At 34.3% G+C, this 22,527-nt stretch overlaps 1 protein-coding gene across 2 annotated transcripts in view; it reads left to right on the forward strand.

Annotated features, from left to right (window-relative positions):
• Window positions 1–22,527, forward strand: part of Ibm1 (IAP-binding motif 1) — an 88,466-nt gene that overhangs the window by 62,536 nt on the left and 3,403 nt on the right. The window contains exons 1-2 of one of the 2 annotated variants that reach the window (XM_013310922.1): window positions 1,845–1,989; window positions 2,244–2,569. In XM_013310922.1, coding sequence (XP_013166376.1) covers window positions 1,941–1,989; window positions 2,244–2,569 — 375 coding nt within the window. In that variant the 5' untranslated portion in view covers window positions 1,845–1,940. Of the gene's footprint in view, window positions 1–1,844; window positions 1,990–2,243; window positions 2,570–22,527 lie in introns of those variants that run through there. The other variant, XM_013310921.1, reaches the window with a different exon arrangement.

A 22,527-nucleotide genomic window follows, 5' to 3' on the forward strand; every position in this document is an offset into this window, starting at 1 on the left:
TATGACCGCACATTTGTCCACACCAAATGTCATACCAATGGCTCTGCTAAAATCATCGGTCACTTTAAGCAGAGTCATTAAGTCAGACTTCTTGGATGCGTATAATTTGAGATCATCCATGTACAAACGGTGCGATATGATCTCGCCCCCTCTACGTAGACGATAACCTAGCTCTGTACTCTTTAGCAGTGTGCTCATAGGGTTCAGAGCCAGGCAAAACCACAATGGGCTCAGACTGTCACCTTGAAAGATGCCACGCCGAATTCCAATACGGCCAGAGGAAGTAGAAAGGTTTCCCTGTCCTGAATTGGAAAAGCTTGTGTTCCACTGTCCCATGCATGAGTTAAGGAAAGTACGTACTGTAGGGTGTATTTTAATAATATGGCAACGTTTGTCACTGTCAACACGCAAATAATTTTCTCCGATTACAATAATATTTAAATTCTATAATTTATCAAGATTAATCCACAATAGAAAATGGAAAAAGTAAAAATAAAAGAACTAAAAAAAAACAGATACAAAAACCAACAATTATAAATGAGGAGAAATCCAAGAAGACAGTGTCGCGATGCCGAACTTGAATACGCACGCCCACCACCTTATCAATATCATTAATAAACTAACTGCTACACAGGGATGTATTTAAAAATGAAATACGTTCCTTGTAAATATGCATAAGTTGTACACCTGTGTTACGCGGCCGAGGAGGTAAGAAAAAACATCTCCTGTATCAACGCACAACACGATAGCGTACTATGGATTAATTTTTACTATATTTTCTGCAAAATTGAACGTTAGTATGTCTCTTATAAGATTCGGAATTGAACAGATTTTTATGAAACTTTGTGTGAATGTTCAGAGGACGCCAAAGAGAGCCCAAAAATCTAAAAAAAAAAAATGCATTATGTCTTTTTGTTTTTGATTATTTGAATTACTTATGATGTTGTCTTGACTCTAAAATTACTAGGAATAATGGGTTGATGTAGTAATTAACAATTCACAATATAATTTTCCTTAATTATGTGTATCTAATCTTATATGTTTCGTACAAAAGGTTTTTAAAAAAGATAAAGTTGACAAAGCTTTTGAATATGTTCAAATTGAAACATGATTTATAAATCTCTAATTTATTACACGCACGAGAGATAATATAATACAACGTAATAACAATAGCGTATTCCAAACCGGAATACTGACGTAACATAAAACTGTCTCCTAGACTTTGCGGTCAGGAGTGGCGCATCCACAATATTCTGAACGTTGCACTTTAGAGAGGGACAAAACGATCTGATCTCTCTGTCCCCCGCGGCCGGTCGCTGCACGTGCGCCACGACAAAACGAGTTCTGCCCGCGGACGGCATAAGATTTTATTAATTTGTGTTTCTTATACATTCTGTATATTACTTCCAACGGATTCATGGTATCCTGGTACTTGGTCCATCGATTTCATTGATAACAAATTGCCCCCTTTGTTCTGTCTCGGGGTCTCGTTTCACATTTTTATTTTTAAGCAAACATTTGTCATAGTCTTTTGATTTCTAGAAACGATATATTTTACATGTTTATTATTCAAGCTTTAACCAATGAGATGTTACTTCGCAGATTTTAAATGGAAACAATTTCATAAGTATTAGGTACCTTATTCCTTATGTAAGATTTAATATAAAACTGGACGAAAATGTATAAATATTAGACAACGTCAAAAAGTTAGTTAATATTTTTTTAATAAAAAAAAATAATTGGCAGAATAAACTAAATACCATTGCCCTTAACTCGCTAAAAATAAAACACTGCTACATGCCCGCCCACGTCATGTTGACAAGCGCGTTTGACGTGTAGGTGAAATGGCGCTAATAAACATCTGATTTATACTCCAACAACATAAGTACTATTTTGTGACAAAAGAAACAAGGAGATAAGCGAATCATGCATAAAAAAACATGTTCAAACGCGTTTGCAGTCAGACAAAGATAAGCCTACGTCACGTCAGTATGTTAACTTTAAAAATAATAAATTATTTTCTAAAATATCCACTATTAATGTAAAGCAAGACTACGATTTAGAAATAATGGCATTAACTTAAAAAATAATAATTTTTGTACAGTTTCATGATATCAAAAATGTATGGAGTTTGTGTAAGAAATGTATGGACAATAACTTGTATACATTTAGACCTTTCTACTAGTCACTTTAATCAAATATAATTTCTAGAACTGTACTTAAAAAATCTTTTTCTTTTACAGATCGTCCATACTCCGAATCTGATATCGAACGACCTGCACCTCCTCCGCAACCATGTAGAAGATCAGCTTCCTCTCCACCTCTCACCCTGACACTGGATTCAGAATTGGAAGACGATGTATTCGTTAGTCCAAGAACGAATAGTGGAAGCGATCCTTTTTCCACAACTAATCTGGAGATATTTAGATATGGTAGTCCTCGGACTCCCGCTGGGTTACTCCTGAGTCCAAGAAGGGAGAGATCTTTTACGTTCTCCGTGACGAGTGAGAAGCACTGGAGGGACAAGGGAGGGACAGACGTTGCTGATGGAGTTACTAGTACGGATGTGGTAAGTTATGTTCTTACCAATTAAATGAATATTCTATCAGAAAAAAACCTATTGCGCTGATGCTACGTAGAGACGTAATGTAGTAAGGACAAGGAGACGAATAACACATAATAAATAATATGTTCATTACGCGAACGCTCTTTAATTCGGGTCTTTGCCAATTGCGTGTTATGTTTTGCTTATGTTATGTTAATTTTCCTTAATAAAGATTTTAACGAATCAATAATGACTTAATTAATTATTACGCCTAATTACTTATTAATTATTCGATTTAAAACGCAGTAAATAAAACGTAATAAACACCTAAATTAACCATATTCACTCTTTGATGAGTTATGGTCATAGATTAAAACTTAACGCACAGGTTCTAATGTAAATTAAAATCTGAATTTTATTGTTGAATAAAATTCATCCACTTCTATGCTTCTAGAATCTATTTTAACCCGATATAATTCCACAATCTGGCACCCTTATTGTTGATTTCTGAAAACAAAAACCTTTATAAAGGTCATGAGAGCGATGATGAAATGTTTTATGCAAGAATTTTGGTTCTCAGAAATCAACGATTAGAAGATGTCACTGTGATTAAAATTTAATAACAAAATCTCCTTTATTTTCTTTAAAATAATATCCTAAAACACCATCTGTGTCTTTATTTTTGTTCTATGCCGCTAAAAGTTAACAATATTAACGTAAATAAACGCTCGTTTGCGGTTACAAGATAATATAATAAAAGCAAAAATAATACGTAATGTGCGAAACGTCGCAGTGTCGGGCAGAATGTTTTGCTAAAAAGTCGCACGTGCAAACCTTTGTCCCGCCGCGAGTGAATCATGTGTCGATGAACTACGCATTATGTTTACCACGGCTTATTACTAGATTGATGTGTTTGTGGCTTAAAATAAACACACATAAAACAACCATCGACTACAGCTACAATAAAACAATGTAAATCTTAACGACACACATGTATAACTTAAAATCCAAGATTATTTTATTAATTTAAACATAAACTGATTACTCAAATAAGTAACTCAAGATAAGCATTGAATAGTTAGTTACTAATACTAAGTCGACCATTCGAAAAGGATTTATCTTTACTTTAATAAAATTTGTCATCCTTCCAAAAAGTAAAAGCAAATATTCATTACTTAAACGGATTGCTATTCACAATCATCAGGCGCTGTAAAATCAACAATAAACGGGGTCCAAATGAAATAATTCCGTAACATTGTACAGTAAGGCTCCTCTCGATCGAGTAATACCCAATACAATACAATTATAATGTTAATGCCACTATAAAATAAAAAGTGCTGACTGAAACAGGAAATTAAATCTCATCGAATGCGCACCGGTTTACGCCCAAATAAAGTTTAGTGGGCGAGTGTTTCTTTTGGCAGTTGAGTTAGCACAGATAGAGTGGAGAGGGCTGCTTTAATAATATATATAGGTGGTTACGAACTCCTATATATATTATTTCACGTAAATAATAATTTTATATTCGAATAATATTGTAAACTAAACAAAAATAAACAGTTTAGCATTAGATAGGATTAAAGAATAATAGATTAATGAGTTACTTAGATTGTTTGTTTTTAATTTATATTCTGTAGAACAGAAATACAAATAGAGGCGCTTAAATAACCGCTACGACTTAGGGTCCTTCAAGAGGCGAGCATATCACCATCTCAAAGGCCGGCAACGCATCTGCGGTTCCTCTGGTATTGCTGATATCCATGGGCGTCGTTGAACACCTCGGTGTTCCCGCTGCTCGTTTGCCCCCTTCTGTTATAAAAAACATATTATACGGAAAGGATATTCAATGAAACAATGTCTCCTTATTATTCCAAAAACGTAAAATTTAAATTTAATCCTACACAAATGCGTGTACGTTTGTTGGCATTTTGCCATATTTCGCGTTTGTATCATATCCTTACTCGATCTGTGTCAACTGACTTAATATTACTGTAAAGTAGAAATGCTAGAAACATTACAATTAAAACCACTATCATTATTATTTAACTTTAATATGATGACGAGTCGAATCCGGTAATAATAACGAAGTAACGGCCCGAGCCGAGGTTCATGAGGGAGCCCTCGAGCTTAGTTACTCTTAAACGAGGTTTAGGCAAACTACCATCTGCGCTCGGCCACCTCAAGCCCGGTGAAGCTGTAAATGCCTCCTCAAGGCAAACAGTGGTAATCAGTCACAAAAAAAAATTGTGACGAGAATAATTCTATAGTTATGTCTCATGTTTTTAAATTTGAGAAATTGTAAACCAACGGCTATCTGTTACCTGCCACTTCGTCGTGCGGAATCAAAAAAGTCTTAAGTAGACTTAAATTTTAGATTATGTTCTACATCTGTGCCAAATATCAGCGAGATGCAGACAGCCGTTCTCGAGATATTTTCAAACAAACATCCATCCATCCATACGTCTCTAATCTTTTTTTTCCAACAACAAGAGCAGAGCTATAACAAATATTTCGTTATTCAGTTGTCCGATGCATTATTCAGACCAAAAACAACACAATTACGTAATAATGTAAACATGACATGTTATTTTTGGCTAAACTTTATTATGAAATCATCTGTATATTTTCAGTTAGCGAATATAGGTCACGTTCTGTAAAACATCGTCAATCCTGATTCATAATCACTGCCCCAAATAGATAAATACCCACGTGACAAATTGATTAAACCATTAAATTATCAAAGAGTCTTTATACGAATAATGTGATATTTAAATTGACTTTGGATTAAAAATAAAGTTCGTACTTAATAATTACGCTGTAAATTATGATGGACTGACTGACGCTCGCAATTCCGTCCGCGTGAAATTAGAAATACTTTAATTAGTAATCTATGTGTTCTTCCAGACTATGTTCTACACCTATGCAAAATTTCAGCATGGTCCATTCAGTCGTTTTGAAGATAACTTCTAATAAATATCCATCCATCTAAACTTTGGCAATTATAATATTAGTTAGTTAATAATTTCTAAATTCTTCATTACGCGAAGTAGAGAAATGTAGTTTCAATACAATAAAAACTCTAAAAGAAATCTATATATATAAAAGAAAGTCGTGTTAGTTACACTACTTTTAACTCAAGAAAGGCCTCACCGATATGGCTGAAAATTGGTGAGGACGTAGCTTAGAGCCAGGAGACGGACATAGGATACTATTTATTCTTATTTTCGAATTCGGCCTAGAAGAGCTGCTTTTTAAAACACTTACTAATATTATAAATGCCAATGTTTAAATGGACGTGATGTGGATAGATCTCGATTAAATTTGGCATACGTATAGAACATAGTCTGAAAGTACACATAGGCAACGATAATTAAGTTTTTTATATATCCACGCGGACGGAGTCGCGGGCGACTGCTAGTTAAATATATTTAGAATTTTCAAAACTTTTTAAAAAGCTTCTTCCACACTTTGTTAGCTCTCTTCTTTCAATCTTGACTTTCACTCTCATTGTAACTTTACGTTTAGTGTGAAATAAACTTATTTTAGTATTTAGTACAAAATTAATTGCCCCACAAAACATCGAACGGAATAGTAGGAGGGGGGATTTACGCCTTATTGGATGGATTTGATGGGAGAGCTTAGGATTTTGGGCAATTCATTCTAGTGTTATGATTCATAAAGTTGTGTAATTTATTGACTATTCCGAAATGAATTGTTTTTGAGCTTACTTCGTTTTTATTTTCTTTTTAACATTATTTTTAAAGGCACTTTTTATTTTCTTACTTCCGCACATATAAGCTACCTTTTAGTGAAAGTCCTTTTTTTCCAGAGAGGAATGTTTTATGCATACTCCGCAACCCGGGGTGGATGCGGTAGTTATGTGGGATTCTCCTCCATTTCGGAGGCATACCCACTAAACTTCTCTGTTCCTCCAACGCATCGGGACGGCACCACGGGCACGCTTTCGCTCTTGTCCGCGGCCCAACCAGTTAAAGTCCTGTCAAAATTGGTACAGACGTTCCGGAGATTTTCCGAATTTCTAACAGACAGACAGCAACGCAAAAACAGATAGTCCAATTTTAATCAACGTGTAGATCTTAACAAAACTTTTATCTAAATCCAATATGTGGATTTCGCGTCATAGTAACAATTTTCGTCTGTGTTTTTTTTTAAAAAAGAATAAGAGAAAGGTTATTTAGAAATATTTTAACAATAGAAATACATACTAGGGTTTCATTCAGGGACCCACTACATGAACAGTCTTACGCGAATTTAAAAACCTGAAACTAATATTTAAGTGTCAATAGCCTAATGGTTAAGGGTACGGATTTTCGATCACGAAGTCGGGGGTTCGAATCCCGCCATTCGACTATTGTCGTAAACCATATCCTAGCACAAGCTTAGAGCTTATTTGGAACGTTAAAAGAAATATTAGTAAATTTACAAAAAAAATCTGCTCCAAATTTTTCCTTAAAAAAAAATCTAATACTATCGTATTTATACATTTCTTACGAAATGGCAAAACTCCATACGCTATCGTACTACATTTATTTTCGTCACTACTCCGTGGGAGAGATTATACTCGTAAAGTCCAAACCACACTGGCTATCGTTTGAAACCTTTCGCAATTAAGCAAGATCCTACGTTGTACTCGCCAGTCAAAGAGAAGACGTTAAAGTTACTGAGACACGGTTCCATCGTTTTATAGCACCTTTTATTATCTGTGCACAGTCAATTGTTTGTTCTGCTGGTGATTTAGTGTTTCTCGCTTATGTAAATTTTGAATGCAAATGTGTGCTAGCTGTCGCCCGCGACTCCGTCTGCGGGAAATTAAATAAAAACTTAATGAGTAGCCTATGTGTTCTTCTAGTTGTTCTATATCTGTGCTAAATTTCATCAACTTTCGGTAAGCCGTTCCGAATATAAGGTAAACAATCATCCATCTATCCATTTAAACATTCGCATTTATAATATTAGTAAGATGAAAATGAATATTGGTTGGACGTTAAGTTATTGATGAGTTATTTATCTGTTAGTTTAATACAAGAGACGCGTCCGTCACCTGTGAATTTGTTAAGATTTTAACGTGTATAATTTCACTTGCAAATGTAGTGCTTGGTCATAATAAACTTAGTATACCGGGGCTACACGTCACGTGAAATAGCTAATATTTGAGATCGCACGTGAAGAGTAGCCAGAGATTAATAGACAAATTATAGAACACAACGCTAAGAAATTAAAAAAGTTGTCTATGATTGAACGATATTTTTAACGCAGACAATTTAATACTGGTTCTAAAATTGTGTTAGTTTTGGAAGTGATATTAATTTTCGTATGTAAAATTAAACTTCACGTAATTCCAAATCTTATCTTAACTAAAATATGCGTTATAAAGAACGTATTTCAAGGTATTACTTACACATATATGTATTAGGATCAAATTGGAGGACACAACAACAAAGGTAGAGCCCGCGTTAACATCTTCGCACGAATTGGCCCGACTCGCCCGGTGAAATACCACGCCCACACAGAAGACAGACGTGAAGTGGAAGCAATTCCGCCTTTCGTCTGATGAGTTTCCCTTCCCATCCTTTTTCTTATAAGGAAAGGATGGGAAGTGGAAGTGGACTTTCCGGATGAGAGGATGCATGGGAAGGGAAAATATTTTCTTTCTGTGCATTCTCTCCTCCGTCGTGTAAAGGTAGGCAACGCATATGCAATTGCGTATGTCTATGGGCAACGGTCTCTTCGCTATTTCAGCGATTTCAGGTGGCCGCTCGCTCGTTTGCCACCTTATGATATAATAAAAAAAAACACAATTCATAAACATTAGGAAAAATTGTGATGGAAATATTACTCGGGTGAATAAAAAAATGTTCTCAAAATGTTTCTATCGCGTCGTGCAAACAAAATGCCATCCCATGGAGTAAGCAACTTAGAAAAAGGTATCGTCGTAGGAAATCTTTCATTTTAATACGGTAAACACTCTCAAATATTAAATGCATACCTTGGAGAGACGTCCTTTGCGACCGTTTTATCATCCGTCAAAATATATTTTCACATTTTCAAGGATCAGTGGAGGGTTCGCCGATTCTTTGTCAACGGTGTCCGCCTTTTTTCAATCGGTTTTTTTTTGCGTTTTCCATCTCCCCGGTTTTTCCTTTTTCTACGCGATTAATATTCATAAGTAAATTGGTGGGATGAAACGACATGGACGCCTTTCAATGTTCGCTGTTTTGTAAAATATATATATTCTGTACTAGCTGACGCCCGCGACTTCGTCCGCGTGGATATATAAAAAAATCTTAATTAGTGTAGCCCACCCATACATCCATCCACATCACATCCATCTTAACATTCGCATTTATAATATTAGTAAGTTAAATAAAAAGCAACTCTTCAAGGCGAAAAAAAATGAATAAATAGTATCCTATGTCCGTCTCCTGGCTTTAAGCTACCTCCTCACCAATTTTCAGCCATGTCGGTAAAGTCGTTCTTGAGTTATAAATAGTTTAACTGACACGACTTTCTTTATATATATATATATATATATATATAAATAATAAATAATAAAATAACACAACACAACATAATATTTGTTTCTAATAAACCAATAGGATTACTAATTTTAGGTTTAAAAAAAGTCAAAAATACGTGAAATACCATTGTGTAGGTACTAAACAAAAGTTATTAAAACTTTAATATAACTTAAGTTATTTGTAAGTAGTAAATGTTTTTCTATACCAATATTTAAATCTTATTTAAAAAAAATCTAAAAAGTATTTTACTATTCACGCGAAAACAATAAAAAATGACGTCACTGCAAATAAACTGAAATCTCGACGATGACTCACTATTATTAAGTCCTTTGCAATGACGTGTTGCATACGTCATCAACCCTTCCCCGCCCCCGCGCTCTACCCCGAAGCCCTTTACAAGGATGAATCACTTGCCCTCAAGGACACAGACAAGGTCTGTTTCAATTCCGTAGCACGTACATAATTCACGTATCCTAACACACCTGACTCATTTAAATATTCCCTCAGACACCCCTAGATATAGAAACAGGGTGTTCTTAAGTCTAAGATAAGGGATTAAAAAGAAAATGCCATCCCATTGTAGAGACGCCCACTTGTGCGCGACCGAGCAATCATCCGAGACGTTCGCGACGGGGGAAAAAGGTATATTGTAGCGGAAAAAGATAAAAATGTATGCAAAGGAAAAGGTAAAACAAGTTATACAGGGTGTGCTTTTGTGGAGAGTGTAATGGAGATCGCGAATTTTGAAATTGAAGAGCGAATGCATTACGTTATTCCTTTTACTTTTATACTATTGCAAAAATGTTGTATACAGTTTAGTTGTATACTTTGTGTACCAATTAAAATAGATTTTGATTAAGCTAGATTTTTTATTAGTTTTAAAAAATATGCGTTTTTTAGTACAATGAAATATAGAGGTTAGTAGCATCATTCAGATACAAGCAACAATTTTTTTTAATTCGAATAGTCCAGCACTTACGACTGGCCACTTATAACTGGCCAGTTATTACGTAGGCATTTTTTTATTGAATTGCAATAGTATCATCATCATCAGCTCACTATACGTCCCCACCGAGGGGCTCAGAGCCTACCCTAAGTTAAGGGTAATTAGGCCATAGTCAACCACGCTGGCCAAGTGCGGGTTGGTTGACTTCACACATATCTTTTGAATTTCTTCTCAGATATGTGCAGGTTGCATCACGATGTTGTCCTTCACCGTAAGAACGTCGGCTAAATGTACATATGTAAATCGGAAATCGAAAAACATTGGTACATGGCGGGATTCGAACCCAGGACCTGCAGATTGCAAGTCAAGTGCTTGACCACTGAGCCACCGACGCACCAATAGTATAGTTCTAATAAAATAATATATTATACTAAGTGAAGTCAATCCAAACACGCTGCAATTATTTTCCTTCTTTTTTCTTGGTAGCATACTCCAATATGACTTATGACTTGTAATCAACGAAAAATCATAAAACAAAAAGGTTGCGAGCTTCTCGGTTGACTGAAGCTAAGTCTTGAGGTTTGGCGCTCAGGCAAGTCGAGACGTTTCTTATTCATTGCGAAAAAATCCGGAAAACGGATCAAAAATAGTAGAAAAAATCGAGACATCTCCTACTAGCGTCTCAAGCCTCGAACCTTGAAGTCGATGGCCCTCTGTTACACCGTTTACATTTATTTTACGTAAAATTAGGATTGGAATAAAACTATTCATGATAAGAAATAAAAATATTTTTTATAAGTTTAAATGTTAAATATAAATGTATAAAATATTTCTATTTTTTTTTCAAAAAGTAAATAAAGAATTGAACCCATTGATGGTTGACTATTCCTGACAAAGTTATTGTAATCAGAAAGACATACTATTTTCAGTATTTAACCTATACATTCGTGGGTGTAAGATGAGGTCATAACCATCAATTTGTTGCCGAATTACTTCGTGTTACGTATCGGTGTAAATGCGATAGAAGCTTTGTTTCGTTCGCGTCATAGCGTATCATTAACTCGGAGTGGATGCGACATTTTTTGGACTTTTTATCGTTAATTTCTTTTTTATTTACGTTATACCGTCGCCTCCGATGTTTGAGCCGTCAAGAGGCGATGCGTCCCGAGGGTTTGCTATTAATTAGTCGGAGGTGTTTGGTATTCGATGATTTTTTTACCAGATTAAAGAAAAAATATGATTTTTTTAAACAGGAGAATTTGGCAATATTAAAGTCGTCTGGATTTTTTTCTTATGTTTTTTTTAAATGAACATCCTATACATGTAACTTTTACTTAAACATACGCGCAAAATAGACAAATCTGTATAAAGTGGCACAGAATGAAGATTTAAATAATAAAGCATCAATAATAATGATTTCAAACACTAACAACGTTCTAATTAAAAACATTAGTCAATACGAAAGAAATATATAATAAGCTACGTCACTGTAAATATTACAATCTTACTAATATTATAAATGCGTATGTTTGGATAGATGTATGGCTGTTTGTTTGACGATATCTCGAGAACGGCTGAATGAATCTCACTGAAATTTGGCATACATGTAGAACATAGTCTGGAAGAACACTTAAGCTACTAATAAAGTTTTTTTTTAATTCCACGGACAGAGTCACTGGCTACAGCTATTTAATTATAAAGTTATTTTAAAATAATGTAATATTGCGACTCTCATTCTGAGACCGCACGGCTATCGGATTCCTATTGTGCGTTTCTATTCCCATGACGACGCCGTCAGGTGGCCGGAGAAAGGGTTGTAACGCCTTGTTATTGTCTTTTTAACTTTTTATTAACTCTGATCTTTAATTTCACGCATATTCATCAATTATTTCTTTCTATTTGACAACCTTATACATTTTTATAATTGGAACAATTAATTGTAACCCCAGAGTTCTAGTGCACTGACAATAATATCATATAGTTGGGAAATACCCATAATAGTAGGGAAATAGATTTGACGGACGAATAGTACGGGGTATATATTTTTCAGTACGTCCTCTTCTCCGTTGATTAAAGGTAGGCGACGCGTCTAATGCAGATGTCTTTGGGCAGCGTTTCCTTCGCTATTATGGTGAATTCAGGTGGCTGTTTGCCGTTGGCCTTTATAAAAAAAAAGATATAAGTAATTATATATTTTATCACTTAGCGTAACTTGCGCTTACATTTATTACTAATAAATATACCATTTACAACAGACTTGAGAGAGTAGACAGAACTTAAGCTTTTCAAAGTTCACGTCTATCAAACTTCTGTAGGATCCTAGAGTAGGTCTAAGTTAAGAGTTTATTATATACGTTGACATCTTCATAATAATGAAACATCAAAGGAAAAATTCGAATCAAATTACTTACATCACAATGCGAGGTATCATATCGTAATGAGATCGGCAGACGACAAAAATGTTCCCGCACAAAGAAATATAAATATCAGTCTACGCAAATACGGAGATGAAATTGGACGGATAAAAGGATATATTTGAAGGTACGCTTTGAGGCGAGAGGTAATAAAAATATTTCATTTATTTAATTTATGGATAATATTAATATGCTTTGATAAAAGCTTTATTGTGACGTCTTTTCGTATGTTTTAAATTAACGCAAAATAAACTGTCAAGATTTCACGCTAAATACATTTTGTGCCCATATTTATCTTAAACTAATCTTCCTAATAATATAAATACGTATGTTTGGATGGATGAATGGATGTTTGTTATAAGCCCTTCAGAACGGCTGCATGGATCTCACACGTCGGCTAAAATTTTTTTTTATCTCCGCGCGCACGAATTCGCGGGTTACAGCTAGTTCTATCTATATTGGAATACTTCATTGCTTTATTCATTTTAGGTAAATTACAGTGATATTTTTATTGTAAAATTTCATGGAACTTTTTTATACCGAAAGCTTAGTGGAAAACTTTTCATCTAACTTTAATTTTTTCGTAATACTTCCCCTTAAAGAAAATAAAATAAAGATGCCTTTACAAAAAATTGAAAACTTCAGATATAGGTGAGAGACGTCATAACTCCGAGGAAAATAATAAAGATAAAAAGGAATCAGACCTTAAAGATTTCCCCCGCGGATTCGGTGTTTTTTATTTGCGACGCTTCCATCAGATAGGGATCGCCGGATTGTATGAATTTGAATTAAGTATAATTATAACATTACGATAAAGAAAATAAATAAAAAGGAGACCACGAAAATGAATATACAAATATATTTCTAATAGAAAATTGAATAAGTACATCTTACTTCTTACTAATATTATAAATGCGAAAGTTAAGATGGATGGATATTTGTTTGAAGGTATCTCCGGAATGGCAAAACGGATCTCGCTAAAATTTGGCATAGATGTAGAACATAGTTTGGAAGAGAACACATGGACGGAGTCGCTGGCGACAGCTAGTTTTTAAAGATTCTATGAAGTATCAATACTTATATTCAGTTGTAACTTGTTAGTAAAACAAAGCCTCAACAAACGTTCTTATTTATAATAAATTTTATCTTTGCCAAACTCAATAATTGCAAACTCAATAAACATATATCTTATTGCTTAGCTTTTTACTCCCCTTGTGTAAAATATTTAAATGCGTTGACTTCGTAAAATATTACCATAACAAATGCGTCACGCGTAAAAACACTTGCTTATCGGTCGATAAATATTCGAATCGAATATGAAGAATTTGTTTATAAACATCCATACTTATTAATAAAATCAAAATGTCTTTATGTACATAATATCGAGAGAAAAAATCGTAATGTATTTGTGTAGCTGATAAAGGTTTTTTTCCTTCTCTCTGTATGTCTGTCTGGAATGCCGCGTTTGTACCGAGTAATCTCCGCAACAGTTGGACAAATTTTTATAGGATTTAGTCAGGAAGGCAGTTGATGCACGCGGGTCTGTTATAGGCTTAGTTTTTTCAACGCTAACAAAGTCGCGGGTGACTGCTAGTCGTAGTACAAGTTAATGATTCAGATGATTTCATATTAATAAGAAACATCCATCCTTATATCTAAGCATGACAATTTATAATATTAGTAAGATTGATATTTCTGTAGTCTTTTAACACAAAAAGTGCTGGCAATCCACAACCGTGCGGTTTGCGCGAAACTTCCTGCCTCGCACAGCAGCGTTGTGGAATGGTCTGTCCTCGGCGGTATTTCCAAACCGCTACGACTTAGGGTCCTTCAAGAAGCGAGCCTATCACCACCTCAAAGGCCGGCAACGCATCTGCGGTTCCTCTGGTATTGCTGATGTCCATGGGCGTCGTTGAACACCTCGGTGTTCCCACTGCTCGTTTGCCCCCTTCTGTTATAAAAAAAAAAGTAAGGACTATCTTCTGTAGTTTTTCCCTGAGCATAGTCTAGGTAAAGTGATATTATTTCATATTTTTGTATATAAATAAATACATAGGTAAACATATATAATATTTTTCCACACACTGCGTTCGATGATACATAAGGCTGTCACCACACCCCAGTCGAAGCATTATTGTAATCTGCGCAATAAAAACGATATTAAATTTAAGACTTTCGTTTTTTTTTATAACGGAAGATGGAAAACTCCAGTTTCATATCAGTTGTTAAAATAAACGATGGATTTAGACGACACACGGTCACGTGTGCGGCAATGTAAAAACACGAATATGGATTGAACCATTTTTTTACCGATAACTACCGCAATCAGTTATATTGTAAAGGAAGTTTTTTATGATAGCTTTATTAAGAAAACTCTACACTAAGGGACTGCTTAAGTAACTAATAATTCACTCTGAATTAGCATATGGCGTTATAACTTGATAAAACTAGTGTTGACACTCGGCTTGTAATGATAAGTTTGAATTTCAGCGTTAAGTTACAATATACATTTTATGTAATTTATCTTGAATTGATTATTATTAAAATATTTATTATTTATTATTATTAAAAATAGGAAATAAATTCATATTTAAAGTAACACTATTCTCGTAAAACTTATTAAATTAAAACAAAAACAATGTTACATTCGCGTTATTATATTCTCAACGTTCTATTTATTATTAGAAGTTTACGGATGGTATTTTTATGTTTTGTTTTTATTCGCTATAGCTTTTACTGTTCCGACATAAAGTAAAAGAATAAAAGATTTGTTATAAAAATTAAACTCTTAAGAAAACCCCCTTATCAGTCGCTTGCAAAAAAAAACAGGCGAATTATGTTTTTATTATTGTTTTAAAGCTGATCGTATTTTACAGCCGCCATTTTGATTTCGCCGTTCGAATTTTAAAAAGCCCGAAATAAAACGCGCGTAAAAAATGTTTTGGTATTGTTGTTTTTATTATCAGGAGGAAATGAAAAATTTAGACAAAAGGATTAATAAAAAGAAACGATTGTTTTTGAGTATTCACTAATAGTGGGCTTCAGAGACGAAAATCCTCGTTTTAAACATATGCGTTATCTCTGTCTTGTCAACGATGGTTAAAGGGATGGCGATATGTTTTATACAGAGATTTTGGTCTTAGAACCCAACGGTGAAATAAATGCAGTAAATTTTAAGCAAGTCTTTCTTATGTTTTCCTGGTAGATTTCTATACGATCGTGGTACCAACTTTTACTTCTTACTACATAAGTATTAAGAAATATACGGTAAAATGATTTATATTAATTAGGTACTAATCTGCAAAGGTACTGTTCAGTTAATTTTATTCTCAACCACCACCGCATCGAATGAAATATTTATTTGAAAGCTATAAAACTAAATACACGACAAATTTGAAACCTCGTCAAAAGTCATTAGTGTCTTTAACTGTCGATAAAGAAAATTTTAACGAGCTCTGTTGAGCGGTGACAGTGGTCAAGCGTGAAACAGACTTAAATTATTGGTTCTCTATATTAAAAAATACTTCTTACTTAATATTATAAATGTGAAAGTTTACATGGATGGATTTTTGTTTGAAGCAATCTCCAGAACGAATGAACGGATCTTGATGAAATTTGGCATACATATAGAACATTATCTGGAAGAACGCATAGGCTACTAATTTTGTTTTTTTTTAATTTGTGGGACGGAGTCGCGGGCTATCGCTAGTACACAAATACACCCATTTCACTTTTAAAACATGTAATTCATCAAAGACGTTAATTTGCGATTTTTTGCAATACAATATTATAATTTTTTGAATATCATTAAAATTTACCGAAAGTTTGATTCATGTAAGTAATTTTTATGCAATTTTCATAGTATTTTTTTTAATAGTGTGTGTTAACACATTATGTGTCAATAGAAAAGTGGGGATCAAAGTGAGCCTTATATACTTTCCCCCACATTACCTTATGACCATCCGAAAAGAAACAATGATGTCATAAATCGAACCTGTCACATCGGGAACTTGTATAACAGAATTTTATACGTGATTTTATGCTCTCGGCGCGTGCGCACACGTTAATGACGTCACGTCATTTTATGAATAATATGGGTTGTAACAGTTTTACGACAGGACTGAATCGCAGTGATAAAGCGCGCTCGATCCATTAAGCGACGTGTTTAACGCTAATTGGAGTTTTTTTAGTGGCGTTACAAATTATAATTATAACCGTTTTAAGTTATAACTTAAAAGCTTTATTCGATCTTTTTATTTCTTATCAACTACAGGTTCATTTATCTTGATTATTGATGAATCCATCAATTATATTATCGAATAAAAAAGGCGAACGTAATGTCCATAAATTAGTAACTGTGTGTTTCTGAGACCTAAATCTTCGTTTAAAATATATTGTTATCTCTATTTTTTTCAAAGATAACAGAATAACAGAGACGATATGTTTTATACAGAGATTTTGGTGTAAGAAACCCAAGGTAAATGATTTATAATAATAAATCTACAGGCTATCAAATAAAACACAAAGCATATGAATGGATGTAGAGCAAAGTAAATCTAAAATTATAAAAACACTTAAATATGCACTAGATATTAATTTCCATTCGGTTTCACAAAACAAATGAAACACTATAATCCGTAAGCAAATAAAGATGTCTTTATTAGTCGTTGCATTATTACGTATACGACATTAAACTATGAGCATAACATGGATATGTATTCAGATCTATAAAGAGTTTATGAGCAACGCCGGTACATTTACGAGGCACGGGTATCCCGCTTTACTACGGGACAGCGATTAGCCAAAATCCTTATGACGCGATCGTAAATATCCTCTAAAAAATCACTGTTTATAATATAAATATTGTCCCAAAAGGTAGCTTGGTTCAGTGAAATTGCCTTTCAAATTATCTCAAATTATATTAAATACGCCTCCTTGGAGTAGATCATCATCATCATCATCAGCTCAGTATACGTCCCCACCGAAGCCTACCCTAAGTTAAGGGTGATTAGGCCATAGTCAACCACGCTGGCCAAGTGCGGGTTGGTTGACTTCACACATATCTTTGTATTTCTTCTCAGATATGTGCAGGTTGCATCACGATGTTTTCCTTCACCGTAAGAACGTCGGATAAATGTACATATGTAAATCGGAAATGGAAAAACACATTGGTACATGGCGGGATTCGAACCCAGGACCTGCAGATTGCAAGTCAAGTGCTTGACCACTGAGCCACCGACGCTGGAGTAGATGCCCTGAATTAAACAAATAAATCTTAAGAGTCCTTATTGACTTATGATCTCGCTATATCCTACTAGCTGTTGCCCGCGACTCCATCCACACGGAATTAAAGAAAACTTAATTAGTAGCCTATGTGTTCTTCCTGACTATGTTCTACATCTATGCCAAATGTCAGCGAGATTCATGCAGTTCTGGAGATACCTTCTAACAAACATCCATCTTTCCGACCAAACATTCGCATTTATGACATTAGCATGACTGAATTCTCGCTTTCTTGAAGTTTGTTTCTAATCAAATTAACATCAGTATAATCATTCTTGAATCCGAAATGAATCGAAAGCTTTTAAGTCCACTATGACTTAAGCGTTTATAAGTAACACGTTCAAACTGTACATAGATTTATTATCACAATGGTATATACGGTACCCTATCGAAGAGAGAAATATATCGCATGTTTTTTATTGTGACGCGTTTATGAGAGCAGACATTTTTTTTATAGTGATGCGACACACGTCGATATACTGCTCGATATTTTTTATGATCGAGTTTAATTTATTTGTTGAATCGTAAACGTCGACGATGAGTATCGCTCGTTGCCTGTGAGATTATTATTTGTTGCCGGCGCGGTTTTTAACGACCACCATTACATGATTGCTCGCAGATTCCAAGTTTGCTTGTCCACACTAAATATACTCGTATGTCTTTATGTAGACAACGCTGGGGAAGAAAGTAAAAGATGTCTTTTTTATATCATAAGGTGGCAATTGAGCGAATAGCTACCTCAATCGCCGAAATAGCGAAGTGACAGTTGCTCATAGACATACGCAGTTGCATATGCGTTGCCTACATTTTATCGACGGAGGAGAGGATGCACTGAAATAAAATATTTTACCTTCCCATGCATCCTCTCATCCGGAAAGTTCACTTCCACTTCCCATCCTTTCCTTATAAGTAAAAGGGTAGAAAGGGAAAGAGGACTAAATTAGGCCTCCGGGACGATCAGACGAAACGCGGTATTGCTTCTACTTCATGCCTGTTTTCTGTGTGGTCGTGATATTTTACCGGGCGAGCCGGGCCAATTCGTGCGAAGATGTTAAAGCGGGCTCTACCACTGTTAACCAACTCTTACCAATGTTACTAATATTGTAAAGGATGGCTATAGTTTTGTACTGTTTAGCCAAAAGAAGCGCGCGTTAAAGAATTGGAAGTATCATCTCAAATAGCGTTATCAAACAATCTCTTTTTATTTGCTTTAAAATACAAGTTAGTATGAATCCAGAAGTTAACGCCAAAGTCTTATATAGCTTATAACAATAAAAACTTTCAACTTAGCGAAAGACAATTAAAAAAGATACTCAAAGAAATTGGCAGTAGAATTGCGAATACAAAATCAACAATGTACGCATTAGCTTCATAAAACGTTACAATGAAGTCGATTCAATAAAAACAACTGTCGACTTCAAGACTTTTATCTGCGATTCGATATTTTGTTATTGCAACTATGAATTCTTTATCAATCTGTAAATGGGTGATATGTTTTCATTCGGAAGTGAGTTACCAATCAGATTTGGTCGTAAAAGTAACATTTTATAGGCAAAGAGTTTGAATAAAATCTTGTTATATTTTACTGGGGTAAAAGAATAGTAATTGACAGAGGTTCAACAGTGGTAGACGTGAGCAAAAACTTCTGTTGCATGAATGGGTAGGCTTAACCAATGCAATACCACAACCACACAGAAAACAGGCTTCAATTGGAAGTAATCCCGCGTTTCGTCTGATAAGTGTGCATGTCGGAGACCAATTTTACTCATCTATTTAGGAAGTGGATTTGATTTTGTCAGAGGAGGAGGCATAGGATATATTCTCTTTCTATTTGTCCCTTCTTTTGTAGATTAAAGATAGCCAACGTATCTGCAACTGTGGATGTCTACGGGCAGCGGTCGATGCGCAATTTCGGCGATATGATGCTCGTTTATCACAATATAAATAAGAGACATTGTTGCATTAACTTGGTAAAAGATATTTTATTTAAGCACGATGGTGTCTTGCTTTCTTTTTCTCTTCATATATTTATAATAAACCTCCACAGATACTGTATTCAAATGTCAGACTAAATCAATTTCTTTTGCGACTAAACATAAAAAGTATTGCGAAATTAAATATAACTCATTTCGAGTCTCCTTTCATAAAACCTCTTTTCTTAGAGCGACACTGTAAATAACCCAACAGATTGTATCCACGGAACTTTAAACAAAATTCAACCTTAAAGCGTACTGCTAAGGTTCTAATTTAAATGATGATGTTTGGGTTTTTTAAAGTAGCAGGATCGGTATCGAGTGAAAATTATCCACCCCAATCCCTTTGAAGCGATTTGTCGTGATCCGAGGAGTCTTTTGTTCCACTTCAAAGGTATTTTTCTGTGCGCATTATTATTACGCTTACACGGTTCGAAAGGATTTTAATATGATTGTTATTTTCGTGTTCGATAATATTTTAAATTATTTTTTGCTTCGAAGAAGATCAAGGAAATAACATCTTACTAATATTATAGATGCGAATGTTTATATGGATTGATGTTTGTTAGAAGATATCTCTAAAACGGCTACTTGGATCTAGCTGTTATTCGACATAGATGAAGATCATAGTCTGGAAGAACACATAGGCTATTAAGCTTTTTTTTTAATATCGCGCCGATGAAGTCACTGCCAACTTACAGAAACTATATTTCGAAGAAATATAATTTGTAGCAATTTTTTCTATCTTAATCTATCCCCCTTCATGTCTATTTCTTCTCTATTTAAACAAATATGATATCGGGAATACGGAATCAAAGATGTTTAATGCATTCTGAAGTATATTTACATGACCATTGCCGAGTTTTCTTTTACCCAATCCTATTTGTTTTGTCAATAAATCTATGGGATAGTTTGACAACTAAACAATCTTTATATTTGTACTTCTCAAACATTTCAAAGCCTTTAACTTCCATTAAACGTCAAAGGAAATTTTATATTTCGTCCACAAAAATATACGACTCAATTTAAATTGTCAATTACAATTGTATTTAAAATTAGATCTTCAATTGTCTTTCGAATTTATATCTTATTACCATCTCTTTTGGTACAAATTGTCTTGATGTGCAATCTAAATAAAAAAAAGTTGCCTTCTTTTTTTATTTACATAAAATGTACGCGAATGTAAATGATTCTATTCGATTGATGCTTTGTCGTAAGATTATCAGGTGAATGTATCTTCCGTCTCATTCCGTCTAATTTAAATTCGTATTTGTTTTCCTTATCTCTTTGATACTGGAAAAAAAAGTAATTCGGTGGCGGTTTATTGTTGAGGGAAAATTACGTTTAAGCAAATTATAAAGCAAGTCTTTAATGTTTGATGGTAAGAGGATCGCGGTATTCTAATTTAGATTATTCCAAACGCACCCCACCTGTGGTTTGATATCCTATTGAATTGGATTCTTCTTGGCTTCTATTGTTTGAACATCTGTCGCTAAAAGTATTTATAGCCATTGGGCTATAATATAAAATCAGTAAACTAAAATAAACAGATCCTAGTGTCTTATAGTAGATTATAACAAAATATGTAAAGAATTATATCTGTTAATTATTATTATTAATTACGCATCTGCGGTTCCTCTGGTATTGGTGATGTCCATGGGCGTCGTTGAACACTTCGGTGTTCCCGCTGCTCGTTTGCCCCCTTCTGTTATAAAAAAAAAAAGAATTATATTGTTAGCTTTAATATTTTTAGTACAGTTTCTATATTTTAACTTGATATTTTTGTATAATTACAATATTACTAATATTATAAATGCAAATGTTTTGTGCCGATGGATGAATAGATGTTTATTTGAAAGTATCTTCAGAAGGACTGAATGGATCACGATGATATTTGCCATACATATAGATCATAATCTGGAAGAACACATAGGCTACTTATTAAGGTTTTTTTTAATTCCGCGTGGACGGAGTCGCGGACGATAGCTAGTTTTTTTATAAAAATAACTATCCAATATTGTATAATAGTATTGTCTTCGAACCAATAGCAATTCGTTTACATCCAGCCTAATAAAAAGTCAATTGAAATTATGACAATAAAACGAATGTCTCACTCACTTGAATTACATCTTTGCTATTACACCATACGATTATTTCTATAAAATCGTTATCGTTACGTCCCCGTTACATTATAAAGGACATGGGGAAAATACATTTAAACACATACACACACAATTAACAACAAGACTGATGCTATTTTCACATCAAAATGACACAATTTTTTTTGGCAAGCGTCAACCCTGACTTATATTGCTCTGACCACAGCGTACCCAACGTTGTTGTCAAACACCTAACCTTCGTTGAGCATGGAGTTAACAAAATAATATATTTTTCCACTAAGCAGATCGCCACGCTTGGCCTCGAATGTTTCTTTACATAGCAGTGATAGTCGCGTCAGTGGAAATCGCACACACGATTCCATACAAGAGAAAAAAAAATCGTGTGTTATAAATATCAAATCAGTGCAGCAAACCCTCCACTAAAGTTTACGAGTGCATTGTTTTATTAATATCTATAAAAAGTGCTTCCCAGAAGTATGCATTCTTATAGCTCCCCGCATTCGCAATCTTTATTGAGTCGCTAAGTTTATTACTGTATGCCAGATTAGATTTGCTATTTCGATACGGAATACTAATAAGAATGTTGTTTAAAATTATAGAATAGTTCAGATATGTGTTTTATAGACATATATTTATTTGTTTATCTTATTCTTAATATAGTACATTTCATATATAAAATAAAAAATATAAAAATAGAGCACCACCGG

The sequence above is a fragment of the Papilio xuthus genome, unplaced genomic scaffold (assembly GCF_000836235.2).
Source record: "Papilio xuthus unplaced genomic scaffold, Pxut_1.1 DF827714.1, whole genome shotgun sequence".
Taxonomy (NCBI): Eukaryota; Metazoa; Arthropoda; class Insecta; order Lepidoptera; family Papilionidae; genus Papilio; species Papilio xuthus.